At 42.1% G+C, this 19,316-nt stretch overlaps 2 protein-coding genes across 7 annotated transcripts in view; one reads left to right on the top strand and one right to left on the bottom strand.

Moving 5' to 3' along the window:
- The window catches only part of GPR137B (G protein-coupled receptor 137B), a 56,567-nt gene extending 41,161 nt beyond the window's left edge, over positions 1–15,406 (top strand). For 2 of the 3 annotated variants that reach the window (XM_025914974.2, XM_025914973.2), the window contains 2 exons: positions 5,569–5,693; positions 7,179–13,877. In XM_025914974.2, coding sequence (XP_025770759.1) covers positions 5,569–5,693; positions 7,179–7,299 — 246 coding nt within the window. In that variant the 3' untranslated portion in view covers positions 7,300–13,877. Of the gene's footprint in view, positions 1–5,568; positions 5,694–7,178; positions 13,878–14,363 lie in introns of those variants that run through there. The other variant, XM_086679611.1, reaches the window with a different exon arrangement.
- Positions 14,327–19,316, bottom strand: part of ERO1B (endoplasmic reticulum oxidoreductase 1 beta) — a 61,516-nt gene continuing 56,526 nt past the window's right edge. For 3 of the 4 annotated variants that reach the window (XM_086679608.1, XM_086679607.1, XM_086679610.1), the window contains 2 exons: positions 17,254–17,310; positions 14,327–14,658 (listed from right to left, as the gene is read on the bottom strand). In XM_086679608.1, the coding sequence (XP_086535734.1) occupies positions 14,487–14,658; positions 17,254–17,310 (229 nt within the window). In that variant the 3' untranslated portion in view covers positions 14,327–14,486. Of the gene's footprint in view, positions 14,659–15,262; positions 17,311–19,316 lie in introns of those variants that run through there. The other variant, XM_086679609.1, reaches the window with a different exon arrangement.

Raw genomic sequence — 19,316 nt, 5'->3', positions numbered from 1 at the left:
TTGTTGCAAATGGCAAGAGTTCATTCTTTTTTATGGCTGCATAATATTCCACTGTATATATATACCACATCTTCTTTATCCATTCATCTGTCAGTGGATACTTGGGCTGCTTCCATAATTTGGCTGTTGTAAATAATGCTGCAGTAAACATAGGGTTGCATATATCCCTTTGAATTAGTGTTTTTGTATTCTTTTGGTAAATGCCTAGTAGTGCAATTTCTGGATCATAGGGTAGTTCTATTTTTAATTTTTTGAGGGAACTTCCATATCGTTTTCCACAGTGACTACATCAGTTTGCATTTCCACCAACAGTGCACGAGAGTTCCTTTTTCTCCACATTCTTGCCAACACTTGTTTCTTGTGTTTTTGAGTTTAGTCATTCTGACAGGTGTGAGGTGATATCTCATTGTGGTTTTGATTTGCACTTCCCTAATGGCGAGTGATGTTGAGCATCTTTTCATGTGTGTGTTTGCCATCTGGATGTCTTTGGAGAAATGTCCTTTCATGTCTTCTGCCCATTAAAAAAAAAATGTTTATTTATTTATTTTGAAAGAGAATCCCAAGTAGACTGCACACTGCCAGCACAGAGCCCAACACAGGGCTCAATCTCATGAACCACGGGATCATGACCTGAACAGAAACCAAGAGTCAGACGCTTAACCAGCTGCGCCACCCAGGCACCCCTTTAGTTGGATTATTTGGTTTTTGAATGTTGCATTTTATAACTTCTTTAAAATTATTTTTTTAACGTTTATTAATTTTTTTTTTTAATTTTTTTTTTCCAACGTTTATTTATTTTTGGGACAGAGAGAGAGCATGAATGGGGGAGGGGCAGAGAGAGAGGGAGACACAGAATCGGAAACAGGCTCCAGGCTCTGAGCCATCAGCCCAGAGCCCGACGCGGGGCTCGAACTCACGGACCGCGAGATCGTGACCTGGCTGAAGTCGGACGCTTAACCGACTGCGCCACCCAGGCGCCCCGTAACGTTTATTAATTTTTGAGAGAGCACGAGGAGGAGAGGGAGACACAGAATCCAAAGCAGGCTCCAGCTCCAAGCTGTGAGCACAGAGCCCGACGCGGGGTTTGAACTCACAAATTGCGAGATCACGACCTGAGCCCGAGTTGGTCGCCCAACCCACTGAGCCACCCGGACGCCCCTATAACTTTATATAATTTAGATAGTAACCCTATATTGAATATGCCACTTACAGATATCTTCTCCCAGTCAGTAGGTTATCTGTTGGTTTTGTTGGTTGTTTCCTTCGCTGTGCAGAAGCGTCCCAATAGTTCATTTTTGCCCGTTTCCCTTACCTCAGGAGGCATATCTAGAAAAATGATGCTGTGGGTGAGGTCAGAGAAATTACTACCTATGTTCTCTTCTAGGATTTTTACGGTTTCGGGTCTCACATTTAGGTCTTTACTCCATCTTGAGTTTACTTTGTGTATGGTGTAAAAATGTGGCCCCATTTTCCTAATACTATTTGTTAAAGGGACTTTTTCCTATTGTGTATTCTTGCCTTCTTTGTTGAATTTTAATTGACCATATAATTGTGGATTTATTTCTGGGTTTTCTGTTCTGTTCCATTGGCCTATGTGTCTGTTTTGTGCCAGCACCACACTGTTTGGATGCCTACAGCTTTGTAATAGAACTTGTCTGGAGTTGTGATCCCTCCAGCTTTGCTTTGCTTTTCCAAGATTGCATGGACTATTTGGGGTCTTTGTGGTTCCATACAAATTTTAGGATTATTTGTTGAGTATTCTTGATGGCAGATTTTTTCCTTTGAATATATCATGCCATTCCCTTCTGGCCTGCAAAGTTTGTGTCGAAAAGGCAGCGGATGGCCTTATCGGGTTTCTTTGGTATGTAACAGTCCTTTCTTTTGCTGCTTTTAAAATCTTTTATAACTGTTTTGCCATTTTGATCACCATACGTCCTGGTGTGGACCTCCTTTGGTTGATTTTTTTGAGGGATCTGTATGCCTCCTGGATCTGGGCATCTATTTCCTTCCTCACATTACAGAAGTTTCAGTTATTATTTCTTCAAATACATTTCCTGCTCCCTTTTCTCTTTCTTCTTTTTCTGGGATCCCTGTCATGCGACGTTATTATGCTTGATGGAGTTGCTGAGCTTCAGAGTCTGTTCTCATTTTGCACAATTTGTTTTTTCTTCTCACCTGCTCACATTGATTACTTTCCAACACTCTGCCCTCCCAGGTGTCTAATGCGTTCCTCTGCTTCCTCTAGCCTTTTTTTTTTTTTTTTAATGTTGAGAGTATGAGTGGGGGAGGGGCAAAGAAAGAATCCCAAGCAGGCCCAGTGCTCAGAGCAGAGCCTGATGTAGGGCTCAATCCCACAACTGTGAGATCACGACCTGAGCTGAAATCAAGCATTGGATGCTCAACTGAGCCACCCAGGTGCTTCAGGCTTGCTAGTTATTAAATCTAATGTATTTTTAGATTATCTTATCTCTGATTCTATCTTATCTCGTGTCAAGGGTCTCACTGATGTTTCCCACTCTTTTCTCAAGTCCAGTGAGTAGCTTTGAGATCATTAAAGTTTCTATGAGGTATATGACTTATTTTGGTTTCGCTTAGGTGTTTTGCTGAGGTTTTGTCCTGTTCTTTCATTTGGGACATGTTCCTGTCTCCTCATTTTGTCTACTTCTGTTTTTTTTTTCCTTAATTTTCATTTTTTTTAATATTTATTTTTGAGAGAGAGCGAGAGCATGAGCAGAGGGAGAGAGAGACAGAACCCGAAGCAGGTTCCAGGCTCCAGTTTCCGAGCTGTCAGCACCGGACGAACTGTGAGATCATGACCTGAGCCAAAGTCGGGTGCTTAATTGACTGAGCCACCCAGGCACTCCTGATTCTGTTTCTCTGTGTTAGAAAAGTCAGTTACTTTCCCTGCCCTTGAAAGTAGTAGTGGGCTGTGTACTTTTAAGAAGGTGGAACTGGCCCTTTTACAGAGGGGATGTCCCTCCACCGCCAAGCCCCGCCAGCCTGGATTGCTCCGCAAAGTGCACAAGTGGAATGTGCATTGCCCGTGCAGTTTCCCGTGCGGGTCCTCTTCCACAGGGGACACGCAGCCTTGCGGAGACAGGCTGGCCAGGGCCGCTCTGCAGTGTGTACAGAGGGCAGGGCGTGCAGCTTCCACGAGGTGCAAGCATGCTCCGTGGGGGGTGACCCACCACTGCTGCCAGGACCCAGGCCCTGCCAAAACACACAGTAGGGACACTCGGCTTTGGCAACGTTTGTGACTGTCTTCCGGAGGAGGGGACCCACGGCACCAGGGCTGAGGCAGGCCGTGGGTGCTGGCACGGTGCTGGTTCCCCCAGGTGGCTATGTTTACTGCTGGGGGTGGGGGTGGGATAGGGAGGCTGTGTCTGCAGCCCCTTTGCTCCTGGATGCGTCTCCCAGTGAAATCTGGCCCTCGGGTACCGGCCCTGAGGTTAGTGACCAACTGTCGCTCCCGTGAGCCCCAGGCATCTCTCAAACTGCAGCTCCCGGCTGTTTGGTGTGCTGCCTCGTTAAGAGTGGCCCACGGTTTCCCTCTCTCCCTCCTGCCTCTTCCGGAACTGAGCCTGGTGAGTTACGAAGTTCCAGGCTTTCAGTGCAGCCTGAGTTGTAAGAACTCAGGAAATTCGGCCCTTCTGGCTTCCAGAGCCACATGTTACGGGGATTCACTTCCCCATGCAGGCTCCGGGGGTGTGAGGAACCCTTTCTCTGCCCTCACTGTGCCCACAGGTCCTGGCCACCTGCAGATGGCATCTCCCGTTAGCTCCCGAGCAGGATTCTGCTCTCCCTACGGTCTTTGACGTGACTCCTTCTCAGCGTTTACTTGTGGAGTTTGCTGTGTCAGTGTTTGAATTGTTTTCTGGGTTATTTACACCGATGTGTCATCTGCTTGTATCTGTGAGGTGAGCTCAGGCCCCTCCGACTCTGCCGTCGTCCCGGAAGTTGGTGCCGCACGTTTTCTAAAAGACCTGCCACGCTGTTTTCCACAGTAGGTGCCCCATTTTACATTCACACCCGTAGCGGATCTTCTGGCTCTCCACCTCTTCCCCAGCGCTTGTTATTTGATTTTTTGATTCTCGATACCCTGGATGGCTAGTACCTCGCTGTGTCTTTTGATTTGCATTTCCCCGATCACTAACAATGTTCAGCATCTTTCCACATGCTTATTGGGCATTTGTACATCGTCCTTGGAGAAATGTCTAGTCAAATCCTTTGCTTCCCCTGCTTTTATAAAATAAGGAATCTTGAATGTTTATTTTTAAGAGAGAGAGAGAGAGACAGAGTGTGAGTGGGGGAGGGGCAGAGAGACAGAGACACAATCCGAAGCAGGCTCCAGGCTCTGAGCTGTCAGCACAGAGCCCGACGTGGGGCTCGAACTCACGGACCGCAACATCATGACCTGAGCTGAAGTCAGACACTTAACTGACAGCCACCCAGGTGCCCTGATCCTTTGCCCATTTTTAAATGGAGTTATTGAGTTGTAAGAGTTCTTGGTGTATTTTACATACAAGTCCCTTGTCATATAAGGGATTTTGCAAATATTTGCTCCCATTTTTGGGCTGTTTCTTCACTTTTTTGATGGTATCTTTTGAAGTTTTTAATTTTAATCATGTTTTTTTCTTTTGTTGCTCATGCTTTTGGTACCATTTCTGAGAATCCTTTGCCAAATTTCCTGGGTCACAAAGATCCGTGCCTTTATTTTTCTTCTCAACAATTTACAGGTTTTACTCTTACATTTAGGCCCTTGATCCGTTTTGAGTTACTTTTTGTATCTGTGTGAGGTTAGGGATCCAAATTCATTCTTCTGCAAAGACATTCTTGAACTGCTACAAATTGATAAATTTTCAGGCATCCCACCTTGTGTAAGTTGTTTCCTGTATTTGCTAGATTAGTCTTAGAAAAGGAGGCATTTCCATATAGATACCATCATATAGCAACCTTGTTTCAGACTCTTGTTTAACTCTAAAACAGACCAGTAGTGATACGCACAAGGATGTCAAACAAATTCTGTATTTTATGCCAGCTTTGGTTTGCCATATAATGCAGTTCTGATCTTCTGCTTACTTAATGAAACCAGTCATTTGAAATCTTTTGAAAGGTGAGCTCGGCATGGGGACAGAAACAGGATGAAAGGATTATAGAAGCAGGATATGGAAACTGGATACAAAACCTTCTCAAAATTATTTCATCATTATCGTTTCACTATTTTAACTTGTGGTAAATGCCCACATGTTTATAGAGGTTTGTAGCTAATTCGGGACTATGGAGTTTGGCTACTTTGGGCAGTGCCTGGTGTTTCAGTAAGGGATTGAAACAGTAATTCATTGTTGCAAGCAGAACTCTGAAAGAAGATTTTGTCCATACTGAGAAAAGAAAAAGTTAACACCTCTTAAATATAAAAGCAACTAAAATGAACACTGAAGTTGAACAGGTACATCCTCCATTCAGATGGGCACAGAATCTTCAATTTCCAACAAGAAAGAATCTTCCTCGTCTTTGTCTAGAGGAAGGCATAGTGTCTCAAAGTAACTGAACAATTAACTGTCTTTCTAGACGAACCCTGGGATGGTCCCCAGCCACGGATTCAGCCCCAGATCTTACTTCTTTGACAACCCTCGAAGATACGATAGTGATGATGACCTTGCCTGGAACATCGCCCCTCAGGGACTTCAGGGAAGGTGAGACCCTAGTTCAAGGTAGAGAGGCATGGTTACTAGGCTGAGGACTGCACTGGTGAAATCGATTCAACCCAAGAGAAAATGCCCATGTAAAATAGCCCTGGAGCTGGAGGCTGTGCGGCAGAGAGGAAATGGAGGGAGGAGAAGCCCCTGACTAGGAGACTAAGTGCAACCTGAGAGGCCCTCCCCCAGGATTATGCTTCCTTACTCTGCGGCAGACAGGAGGGGCGGGAGCTACTGGGGTTCCCTTCCGCCTTTTCAGCCTGTGATGCTTAGCCACTCCCCAGGGCCCAGTGATCATTGTGTCCCCTCTTGCAGCCTGTGAACCTGGGACTTCAGGGCCAGCAGCAGGGAGAGAAGCAAAAAGGGCTGAGCTGGTGCTTACCGAGCGCCTCTCTGCTGGGGCTTGTGGTCCCAGGACCCCATTCGCTTGCTGTGAAAGGGAGGCTTCAGGCCTCTTTTCTTGGAAGTGTGTTTCTTGGATGTGAAAGATTTTTTTTTTTTTTTTTTTGGCAATCCTTTGTACATTTAAAGGGTGATCATTAACATTTTAACATAAATTATCCTCCCCCCCCCCAACTCCACCCTCAGGATGGAATGATAGAAGATAAGCTAGCTTTTTTACTCCTTATTACGAACAATAAATGTCCTTGGAAAACGTGAGAGGCGCCCTTGTGTTAGGGACACAGAACTGAGGAAAAGCTTGGGGGACACATGGTTTGCTCACTAAATGAGGGAGCAGCAAACCAGACAGAATCCAAGATGCATCTGTGCTTGGGGAAAGCACAGCAATCCACAGACCACGCCAGCAGATGTGAAGAACATAGAAATCTGGAGGGGAGCCAATAACCAAGGACTTCTCGAGGTCAAAAGTTGTTCTCCCTAGAATGTTCTCTCATCCCTTTCCCCCACCACATTTCCCTCTCGCTATGTGTGTCCCTCCCTGTCCTGCTGGAGCTGCCCTGGCCTCTCACCTGCCAAAGGCAGCCCAGAGCTGAGAGGGTCCTCACTCCCCTTGTGGAAGAAGATCCCTTTTCTACCACACGGAAGGTGAGAAGAAGAATATAAAAGGTACACTGTTGAGGGCTTACTAGACACTGAGATACTGTTCTAAGCACTTTACAGGTATTAACTCACAGAAGCCCAACAGGGCAGTTATTGATTCTACAAGTGTTCGACACGTGACAAAATCAATGCGAAGTTACCTGTCCAGAGCTGTCAGACACAATTTGCTGGTGGAATATTTTGTTATACATAGTGATTGGCTTACGGTTCTAATACGATGCTTCTGGGCTGCACAGCGTTCAGTAGGTTTTTGCGGGTGAACTTCTGGCCACTGCACACACATGGACTTCAAGAAGCTACTTTAAAAAACTGGGCTTGTCTACACTTTATCTACAAAAACCCCAGTTCTGTCCATCTAAAATAGGTCATCAGGAGGAAGTACAGCATTCCAAGTCACCAATATGTCTTTTTCTTTTTAAGTTTTGCTCCAGACTACTATGACTGGGGACAGCAAACAAACAGCTTCCTGGCACAGGTGGGAACTTTCCAACCAGACTCCATGTTGGATCCTGACAAGCCAAGCCAGGGGCAGCATCAGTAAAAAATTTTATGGAAGATTCCTCAAGGGAGAGGCTTCAGAGAGACTAACTCAATGACAGCTGAATTTTTAATAAGGCACTTTTCCTTAAGAAATAGGACTTGATTTTTATTTGTTACAGGTTTCTAATGGCTCCATAGGACTAAGCAATAATTTAGATAAAAACCTTATTTTAGTACTAAAAAGTGAGCCTGGCCACCTATTTCAGTGGGTATAATTTAAACTTTAAAAAAATTCTGTACTTTTATAAAGATGTATTTTATATAACTTAATAATGCTAAAATATATACTAGGATTTTTTGAGAATGTTATTGCAATATATGTTTGTAGTTTGCACAGACTTTTATGCATAATTCACTTTAAAAGCATACAGTACATGGTCTGATGGTTGTTTAAGGCTTTTGGACTAAAGTGTTCTTTAGGTCCTCACCTCTTCGGGTCATGCAGATCCGAAGCTTCTGAATCAACTCGAAATACAGTTGACATCTCGGAAAGCCAGTTGCAACTCCAGTGTTAAAAGTTACGATGTAGGAGAATGTCCAGGACTTGTACCAGGTAATTGGCCCCTTCCTCTGAGTTCTTTAAGGGCCAGGCAGTTGTACCCTCAACTAATCTCCTAAATTTTGCCAAAAAGGTGGTATCCTTTCAACAGGGCACTAATGCATACGCTTCGGTGATGAGTCGGTGTGTTAAAAACCGAGTGGATGGGGCGCCTGGGTGGCGCAGTCGGTTAAGCGTCCGACTTCAGCCAGGTCACGATCTCGCGGTCCGTGAGTTCGAGCCCCGTGTCAGGCTCTGGGCCAATGGCTCAGAGCCTGGAGCCTGTTTCCGATTCTGTGTCTCCCTCTCTCTCTGCCCCTCCCCCATTCATGCTCTCTCTCTGTCCCAAAAATAAATTAAAAAAAAAAAAAAAAAAACAAGTGGACTCACGCTATTAAACGTGCTCTGCTCTATGTGGAAACTTTGCCTGGTTTTTCAGCCCAGTGAAATCTGATAAGCGGTACCTGAGGGCCTCTGCAGGACAGCTCCATTCCCAAAGCACTGATGGTTCCTTACCTTCAAGGAACAAAGGAGAGGTTCTAGCAAGGGGAGGAGTAAGAAATGCCCTTGATCCAGAAGACTCAACAGGCTTCCTGTAATTTCCCACCATATCTCGAGTAATGCCCTTTATTTTTAAATAGCTCTGAGAGCAGCCTATTAGAAACTGCAACTTTAAAAAGGGCAGTTTTCTGTAGCAGGATTCCTGCCTCTTAGCCACACAAAAGGGTGTGTTCCAGACGATTGCTTAGAAGTCCTCTTCCGTTTAAATGAGACCCCTGTCCTGAAATACTGGTTCCCCAGCCACAGGTGCTACTCTGAAACCTCCAAGATCTAGAAGTACAACTGCCTCGAATGCAAAACCGTGGTGCATGGCTCTGTCAGTTGAATGCTCCGATTTTCTGTAAATCGGAGAGAAGGTACTAGAGGAAGTGCTGTTACCAGAAAGTATCTGCTCTGCCTACGAAATCTTACATCTCGGCACAGGAGGAGGAGATGAAGAGAAAGTTATATTAATAAGCTCTGCCTTCAGGATGAAACCCATTTCAAAATGTCTTTTTTTTTTTTTTGTGGTCTTCAGAAATAACTTCTCTCTGGGCACTGATTTCATTCACAGAGATCAAGTCTACTTTCTCTTGATAGTATTTAAAATTGCCATCTCAAGTCATAAATGGTTTGTGATTGGGTTATGTCATTTGTACAGAACACATTTATCCTGCAGAATCCCACATAACAGCATTCTTGCCTTTTAGTATATGGAAGAATTGGGGTCACACATCATTGAAAATAGTTACTGTCAGGGAAAATTGTACACTGAAGCAAAATTTGCACTGGTTACTTGGGTTGCCTATTATATTGTAAGTTGTCATTCTAAATAGCTTTAAGAACACCTGACTTGTCATACTGTCTTTGTTACTAATACTTAGGAAAATTTAAAGGCAGCCCCGGCATATGCTTAAAACTTTAGATCATGCTTTCAGAAAGTACTTAAGATCATTCAAGGGTAGGTATATTTTTTAATATAGTAATAAATCACTAAAATCATCCAATTATTCTACTCCTGCTGTATCAACACATTATTCTATCACTACTGGCAGGAAAATTAAATACCCAGCATTAACCGATAAAAGCCAAAATTCTATTTTTATGATAAAGCTATTTGAACTATTTTCTTTTACTGGAAAGGATAAAAATGTTCTAAGAGCCTATATTTCTCTTCCCCTTTCTAAAAAGTATTGCTAAAGCACAAGTATTGTAAACACATCTAGAATGTAAAAAATAGGATTGTATCAAACTCTCTCTCCTAGTAAATGACCACATGTACCCTGTGAAATGTTACAGGTATGGTATGAAAAGGGAAATAAAAATTTCCTTTAGTTTCCTAAGTGTTGTGAAATAGGTACACTAACAAAGCTACTACTGCTTACGTGAAATATTAAAGGCTAAGAGAAGACAAGGAGTGGGGATTACTGGTTGTAAAATATCCAAATGTCCTCCTGTTTTAAGGCAACATGATGAAATTTAAACCCTGGTCGTTTAAAAGTTAAAAATGGGGAAGAGGCAGAGTTGGTGAAAATTGTGGACTAAGTCTGATTCTGCGCTAAAAGGCTGGGTATTTCTGTGCACCTGCTGGAGATCTTGCAGAATGGGTGTGCACTCCTGCAGGTAACGGTCTACGGGTGCCAGCTGAGTCGTGTGGATACCTTTCATCGGCTCTTTTTTTCTTTCTACAATTAACCTGTTTAATTGAGCCAGTGATTGTGATACACGGAGCTGGGACCGTAAGAAGTTTTGACGGTTGCACTCTACACATCAATCGTATTTAGTTACGCCAGTTCTCTCTTGAATGTATCAGGCACGTTGTTAAAACTGTGCTTGTTTAGCTGTGTAAATCAGGGACACCTGCAAGTGCGTCCCCAGATACCCTCTTTTACCAAAATCCGACAGAACTGCTCTTTGTTGGCCTTGAACACTTAATTCCTATTAAGAGGAAAGGAATAAGCATTAGTAAATCCTAGAGCACGAAAAGTGCTTTGAGGAAAAGGTTCTCATTTATATTTACTCATAGTAGATATTACTAGAATATTGCTTTTATTTTTTTTAGAACATTGCTTTTATTTTTTTAATAAAGGTAAATTTACATTAGAATTAAATGGGTGTTAAGTATTTGAACCTTTTTTGAAGGTTTCCAACTGAAGAAACTTTGTTTAAAAAATACCTTTTCACTTTAGAGGATGTATAATAAAACCTAGACAAGTGTCAGGTCCATCAAAGACCTATCTCCTAGGCCTTTCCATTTTTTTGTCCCAGGTTAGTGAGAATTTCACTAATTAAAAAAGTTTCTAACTATGCATAATGCTATTTTAAGGCTTCTCATGGTCCAGAGAGGGGAGCTGTTGGAAAGGATCAGGCTAAAATAATGGAATTCTCATCAGAAACCGTAAAGTGATTCACGTGAGGAAACATTTAAGGAACGAAGGGAGTGGAATCTTGTGTCTATAGAGTGCTTATTATGTGCTAGACACTGGGATTATTGGGTGTTTGCCAGTCTGTGGGTCCAGGGTGTAAACTCAGCAGCATCCTTCCGTTAACTCTGCTCTCGGCCCTTAGTAGGGATATATGCAAAGGCCTTGTGCCAGTGGGTCAGAATACCCGGAAGTAGCTAAAGATGTCCCCATACCTCCAACCTAGATATCACTGTGGATTCCTTGTGCCGGTCACGCAGCTCCTCGGGGCCTGGGCCTTCACGGCAGGTCCCTCCGTGTGGAGTTCTGAGGTGGACCACCCCGATCATCAATTAGGGGATCCAAGTCCTCGGATCCAAATCACCAACTCCTGATGGAATCCACCTGGTTCCTCCAAAGCTGGATTTTCATCTTTTCTCTGACCTGTGGCTGAAACCTCTCCTCTCTCTGCCCAGAAGCTGATGATACTTCATGCCAGCATAGCCTCCAAATCTGTCTTCCCTTTTGCAACGTTAAGGCTCAGAACATTAAGCCTCTTTATCTCCAGAACAGGTTTTCTGCCTCTGAACTTCAGCAGAACTGAAGATCAGATGCCTGCTTCCTCAAGCTAGATTTGTGACTTCCCTCTAAATCCCTCCCTTTCTCTGAACCTGTTTTCCACGAATCTTGCTAACCGACAACAGCCCCTCCAGTCCCTTGGCGGTCCCCACATGGTGCTCCTTGAATTCGGGCATTAATTGAGATATAAAACGGTATGTTTAGGAAGAACAAATGTTTTGTCAGAGCCTGATCAGTTTGTGTTACTGAGTACCCGTGGTCTGCTGTCCCCTTACTGAAGTTTGCAGACCTAACACCTACGCAGCGGAGAACACTTTCCCATTCGGAGGCATATTCTGTGAAGGAAATCCGTATGGAAAGTTAAATAATTTATCCGAGTGCTGCCTGAAGAATGTGGACTCTGCTGTGAACGAGGGGTGTCACAGTGTGATTTTAATCCATCTGTGACAACTTGATGGCATCGTCAGAGAGACACGAAGATGTGTTCACACTGAGGGCATCTTCTCTGCTAGACAGGTTTCTATGTTAGCTGTTCCTGGGTGTGTCCTCGCTAGAAGCTAGGGATAGCCTAGTGAGGTTACATAATTCATAAGCTACATGATGGCTGGGGTATTTGTGTTTTGTTCACTGTCCCGACACCCACAACAGTGAATGAACAGTCCAATCCTGTTCTTGTGGTAGACGGTGTCTTTTTTAAGGGTAACTTCTTTGATTTGCACTTGTATCTGCTATGTATTGATTTGACAAGTATAATATTCCTATAACGGCCTATCCCTGTTTTCTTAGGAGTCTGACAGATATGTAGCTTTTGGGTAAAGAATTCATAATGGAATAAAAAAGGAAATAAGGATTTACGTAAAGATAGCCTCTTAGAAATCATTTGAGAACTCCATCTTAAAACAGGAGCATGGAGATGAAAATAGGTCTACACAGGCACTGCATGCCCAGTCGTGGCCCTCACCTGTCTGGGCACTGGCAAGTGAAACACTGAAATAATGAACACAACAGGCAGTAAAAAGTAGATTCTTACCAGGTAAAGAATAAAAGGAGTAGGGACACATTAGGTGGTTAAAAGGGCAACTCTCCAGAGAAAACACCAAATAGGGCCAAGTTCTAGCATGGTCTGTGTGTTCAAGAATGTTTTTAAAACTCATATGGAATAAACAAGCAAAGCTAAAGCAAACTTTTTAAAAAAAAGGGAGGTTGGGGAGAAGAGGGGACCACCACACCAGATATTTAAACACAGACCCCGAGTAATTAAAATAACTGTGGTACTGGTACCTGAGTCAACAGACCAATGCAGCGGAGAACCCAGATACAGACCTAAATGCATGTAGGGTCTTAGATACAATAAATGTAGCATCTCAGACTGGTGAGGACAAGATGAACTGTCCAGTAATGACACTGGAACAACTGAGTAATCAGGCAGGAAGAAATTGGGTCGAATCCATAACTTACGCCCCATGCCAGGACACACTCCAAAGGAATCAAATTCCGATCTAAAAACAGCCATGAAAGTTCTAAAAGAAAAGGTAGGTGAATCACTGCTCTGAAAGTAAGAAGGTATTCCTAACTCTGACTCAAAGTCCAGAAACCACTGAGAAACTGATATTAGACTGCATTAAAAAAAATTGCAGGGCAAAGCTATCCTAAATAAGCCAAGTCACAAGACAGACACCAAATAGAGAAAAAAAAATACAAAGGATTAATATCTGTAACAAAGCACTCACAGAAACAGAAGATCAACAGTGTAGTACAAAAATGGGTAAAAGATATGAACTCAAAAGACACGTACAAACACCATGGATTTTCAACATGTTAAAAGGAGTCAGTCTCGCTGGTAATAGAAAAATCAAAACTAAAACACACTGATACACAATTTTGTATCTATCAGAACAGCAAACAGCAAACCCACATCCACGTAGGTAAGGTGGCGGGTAAGCATGTAGATCCGTCATTTCGGTGAAACCGCCTCCGTGGAGGGAAACAGTCTATCTTTCACAATTATAAATGGATATGGCCTGTGACCCAACAATTCCATTTTGCGGAATTTATTCTACAAGTACATATTTACATATGTGTGGAATGACACATGCCCGTTAGTAGGGCGTTGGTTCATTAAACGACGTCCATTCACACTATGGAATATTGAGCAGTTAGTAAAAAAAAAAAAAAAGTTTATTTAATGAGTGAAGTAACTAGTGATATGGGAAGACTACCAAGAAAAATTGAGTAAAAGCAGATGGTATGTATAGGATGCTACTCCTGGGTAAAAATGAGAGGCAAAATGAAGACTTTACATTTGTATTTGCTTGTGTAAAGCCCGAGTGTGGATGGAAACCTAAGAAACCAAGGGCAGAGGCTGGGGTGAGGGGTGAAGGGTGGGGCAGGTCCACAGTATGGGAGGTTGGCCAAGGACAGAAAGAAGACATTCCACTGTACGGCCTTTCCTATTTTTTGGTTTTTCAACCATGCGAATGTATTACTTATCTGGAAAATTAAATAAAGAATATTTGAAAAGCCTTATGACTCAAAACAAGTCAAAAAATACTCAAAGTCCCCAATTTTTCGTTGAGTATTATAAGCCAACTTCTGTGATAACACAGATACACTACATTCCGAGCAAAGGACATGGAGTCAGACTTGCTGGTTTTAAACTTTAGTCCCACAACCTACAATTTGTGACTACGGACAAGTTAGTCATCCACTCTTCTCCGTTCTCTCCTAAAACGGATTAGTCACCGGACCTACCTACTGGTGCTGCCGCAGCGACCAGGAGCCCGAGGAAACCCTGCACGCTGGAGGCCGGTGGCTGCCATTCCGAGAAACCAGCTCTGACTGCTTCCGTCCTCTCTCACTTCTCCACTAACTATAATCAAATCCTCAGCTCATAACAGGAAACATTTCAAAGGCGGGGCGGGGATGGAGGTTGGTGGGGGGGGGGGGGGAAGGGAACAAGAAAAGAAAGATCACAGAAACATTTACTTTAATTCACATTTTCTACAGTCTGGTGGGTACCACAATGGATTATTAGAATGGTGTTCAAAATCAAAGCTGCACCTGTTCAGATCTGAAGCTAGAACGCACACCCACCTGCGGGCATGTCTGCGTCTGTGACGTTTCACCAAATCATTTCTGCGATCCCACGGAAGCAGTCTGCGTGCTGTGGTGGACAGCCAGGGGTTCTGCGGGCACTTCAGGCTGCAAACTGCCGAGCGCTGGACTGTCGGCTGCCCCCCAACTTCCAACTGAAGGTGATGCTGACGTAGATGGAAACAGCTGCCCTTTCTTACAGTGGCACCTAGGTCAAGTCCAAAAATATGGCAGTGTTTCGTATACACACGGAGCTGACAAGTATTGAGTAATTCACAACGTTATCGTGTCAGCATGTTTGACTTAAATTTCAAAGCTGAAAACTTAGTATTCTCTCTGATCCCCTTGATAATCTAAGAATCAACACAGGAGAAGCATTCAAATTTTATCAGTTTTAATATATAATATTTCTAACTTACATAGATGCCACTTAAGGGAAAAAAAAATAAACCCATGCTGTTGAAGGAAGGAATTATTTTCCTTTTCTTCATTTTCATTACTTCATCAGCCGGTACAATCATTTCTGTCAGTTATAGTATCAAGTGCTGGATTTTTAAATCAGGTGACGAGAGGAAGACAAAACGCGGGAGGAGATACCAGCCACGTGTTTTCACGACACACTCAGTGCTCTAGTGTCCCTGCACAAGGGGGTCTGTGACTTAGAAAAACACATTATATCACAAAGATCATACAGTATCACCAGGCGCACAAAACAGAGGTTCCTACACGTACATTTAGGAGATACACACATACGTGAAAATGTAGGCTGCCCCACCCCCCATCCAATTTGCGGTAAAATAAAGTTACATAAATTTCAGCTTAAGAATACTTCACTTGTTTATTTTCTTGGTAGTGAAAACATCCATTAAAACCGTGAAAAGAACTGAATCCTAACCTTTTAATTTCCTAGAACTCACTCTAATATACAATTTTTCCTAAGCTTCAAGCAAATCACATAAAGAAAAAAAGCAATAAATGGAAATGACCAAGGATTTTCTCCAGTCAACAGAATTTAAATAACAGTTTTATCTTTAACGGAGGGAACAGTAAAGTAACACTACCAAACGATTTTTGAAACTTGCAGTAATAGACAAAGTGCAAAACTTTCACATTTTCTTAAACTCTGAATGAACACTAAGAATAATTCTTACTAATTTATCAACAAGATTACTTACTCACTTTTTACCTTAAGGTCCCCCTCTCCCACCGCACAATACTTACATTCCTAAGAATGAAAAGAAAAAGTAGAGAAGGCTCTCCAGTCAAGCCGGTCTGTTTTATTCGACTTAACAAACAAACAAGTCACCACCATCAACAACAAAAAACCCCTGGGTCTATAAAGGTTAGAAATTGGGTAAGAAAATAATTAACTAGTGAGACCTTACTCCCCTTCAGCCATATCCCTCCAAGGGATGACCGAGTATTTTTAAAAGAGGAGTGAGCCAACGAAGCACAATTTAAAACACTCCACTAAATCATCAATGAACACATTTCAGACTCTGGCAGGTGAGATGTGGGTTTAAGAGCACTTCATAAAAGACTGAAGGAGAAATGTCCCCGCATTACTTCTACACAGATGCCTCCTTCCAAATTAATCTATCTCTAACAGCTTTAAAAAGAGTATTTTAAATATTAAGGATAGCTAAACCCCAGCTTTAGAAAATAAGCTGAGGACTTGAGAGTCACTTGTTGGTACAAGTCCCACAAGGTACCATTTATATACAAGGGACTGAAAGGAAAAGGGAGGCGGGGACGGGGAGCATCACGGAGGCTTGAACTCCTCTACCTGCTCGAATGACCTACTGAAGATACTCAGGTTGACAGGGGATTGCATAGATTGTATTCTAAAATAAAATAAAAATAAAAATAAAATTCCTTTAAAAATGCTTAATTTAAAAAAGTAAATTTTGCGTATATAATGTTTGAAGGTGGCGTTACAGATCCATATAATCCCATTCACATTTTATCAAGGCAAAACTTAAATATTTACGCAATTTTTTTGTTTTCTCAAAGTGAACAAAAATTCTGTAATTCGAGTACGGACAGAGAAATACAGAGTCAAAGGAAATGGGTACATAGGATAGGCTCTAGGTGAAGACCTGCCCACGACACACTTGGGGGGTCCGGCCGGACAGCCAGCACAGGGGATGGTGCTTTTTCACCTCTACTGAAGCAGGGCCTTTAGACCAAAACAGCCCCAACAACGCAACTAGAAATCTTACATAAACACCAGGGAAACTGAAGCTGAAGCCCTGGGGATGGGGATTCTTACACTGAAAGTACCATTCATCACACCAACGCCTCCATGTTACAGAGGGTGACACCCGGAATGAGACAAAGCTAATCCAAACACGTTTCAAAGATCACTGATAAATTTTTATCACGGATATCAGCTCTAAGCAACATTTGTTCTCTAGCTCTCTTTTTCCAGAACAGACTGCTAACAGTGTTATCAGGATGGTCATAGAAGTTGGACAACTGGAAATCAAGGATAATAGAGTAAGCACAAAACCAGTTCTAAACAGAATAGCAGAATAGTCAACAAGTGGAAACATGAAATTAAACACAGAATTAGTATAATTTACATGTTTTAAAAGCATATACTTCATTTATAAATACCTCTAATTGACAATCTATTAAGAATCATAAATATTCAAGTGAACATTTGAATTTTCTCTTTAAGAGTTCAGAATTCTTTCTTCAAGTCTTTGAAGATTAGTCTCCTTCTGCTGAATGTCCAAGACTAACAGGCTTCACACAGTCACATTATGTCTCTAATTAGACATATAAAAGCCTTTATTACCTACTGTGTTGTAATAAGACTTTAAAATTCTGTAACTCTCTTATACTTGTAGAAAGCCTAGAAAAGAAGAAAAAAAAGAACATATTAGGACAGTTAATATGTGCACATATTTCAAATTATTGATACGGTGATATGAGCTATAATTTGAAAGCAAAATCCAAAATAAAAGAAGGTAAGTAACACTGAACAATGGAAATTCCATTTTTAAATGAACACGCTGTAATTAACGACTAAAGACTGGCAAAACACACAGGTATGGTTCCTCAGTCTTGGCTCAGAAGGGGAAAAGATATGTCACTTATTAACAACAGATTCTAATGACGGGAACCGTGATATGAATAACTCATTACAATAAAGAATCTCAAATCATTTACAGTTGGTCATACAAATTCATGGTGCACCTTCCTCTCCAAATATTCAGTCCTTCCCTGTCGCTCCCCAAACACACTATAGGTGACCCTTGAGCACAGGTTTGAACTGCAAGGGGCCACTTACACAAAGATTTTTTTCAATAAATACAGTACTGTAAATGTATTTTCTCTTATGATTTGCTTAATAACCTTTCTCCTCTCCAGCTTACTTTATTCTAAGACTACAGTACATAATACATATAATGTATGAAATAGGTGTTAATAGACTGCTTATGCTATCTGTAAGGTTTTACTGATCAACAGTAGACTATTAATAGTTACAATTTGGGGGAATCCAAAGTTATACGTGGATTTTTTACCACATGGGGGGACTATAAGCCCCACAAGGTAAAGATGGTTTATTTATCTCATGGTGAATACCTGTGCCCTATGCCCATCAATATTGAAGGTGTTCAATAAGTAATTACTGAATCAGTTAATGAATGCATGCATGCTTCTGGGTCCAGGCCCAAAAATTCTGGAATGGGAATCACAAAAAATAATTGTATAAGCCCAGTTACCCTATGTACAATTTAGGGTTGACAGAATAAAGTCTAATGTTTTTCTTTCTAGAACATAAGATGATGTAGTATGCAGTATTAACTGTCTTTCTTTCCTCTAAGTACTTAATATGTTTTCTTATATTAAAAGCTTAGGATATGCTAGGCAATGTCCTGAGCACATCAGACACATACTCTCAGTCATCAGGAAAAAATTCTACAAGGTAGATAAAATTAACCTTGATGTCCTATTTGAGGAAAACTGAGGCTCAAATAAATCAGTAATTTTTCAGGGTCACCCAACTAATAGATGGGTTCCAACCTGTCCATCATATCCCATGACCACACAGCCTCTCAAAAAGTCCATGCTCTCTAGAGTCTCAACAATGTTTTCTTTATACTCTTCTAAGATGCTTGCAAGATGTGGATTAATAGAAAATGAATTCTTACTCTAATCCTCAGAATATTAAAGGATTGAAACAGTTTTTGATTATCAGAAAAAAGCAGTGTAATTATTAAACAAAATAAATGTGTAAAATCATGTGTGTTAAAGTACCTACTTCTAAAAAAAAACCTGTCAAAATACATATGAAGGTATAGCAAAGAAACCAAGGCCCAAAACTAAAGAAAAGAGAGCTGAGTAAATAGCAGGAGGGGTGTTCAGAATGAAAAAGCATGCTCGAAGTCTGATTTAGACACAGACGGCGGAGGATCAGAGAGCTCCAAGGTTACACACAAATTAACCACAGGGATTCCTTTCACCCAGAGACCACACACTGGCCAGCACAGCCAGGGGCCATCACAGCACAGTCTCTGTGGAGAGGAGTCCCAGACCTCACAACGTATTACCCAAGAGACGTGTGACACCTTCGTACACAGGAGGGCACGGGCGCACCTGTGTCTACCTGCTGCTTCTTTCAGAGGCGCGTTACAGGATATCATAACACCCAACGGGTATATTAATGCCATATGCAAACCATTTGATACAAATGTAGAAACTAGCAGAAAATGGCTGTTCGTGTAGGAAAGATACTTACAGAGTATTCAAGATACAGAAACCACATTTTCCCTGGAAAATGGCCGAAATGGCTTCAGTTCAGTGGCTAGAACTGAAGACAGTGCGCATTGTATGTCCCTGCTCACCAGCATCACG

Source organism: Puma concolor, chromosome D2 (genome assembly GCF_028749965.1).
Source record: "Puma concolor isolate L17-30 chromosome D2, mPumCon1.1.hap2, whole genome shotgun sequence".
NCBI classification, from domain to species: domain Eukaryota; kingdom Metazoa; phylum Chordata; class Mammalia; order Carnivora; family Felidae; genus Puma; species Puma concolor.
The sequence above is the reverse complement of the archived record's forward strand: the minus strand, read 5'-3'. Positions and strand labels throughout refer to the sequence as shown.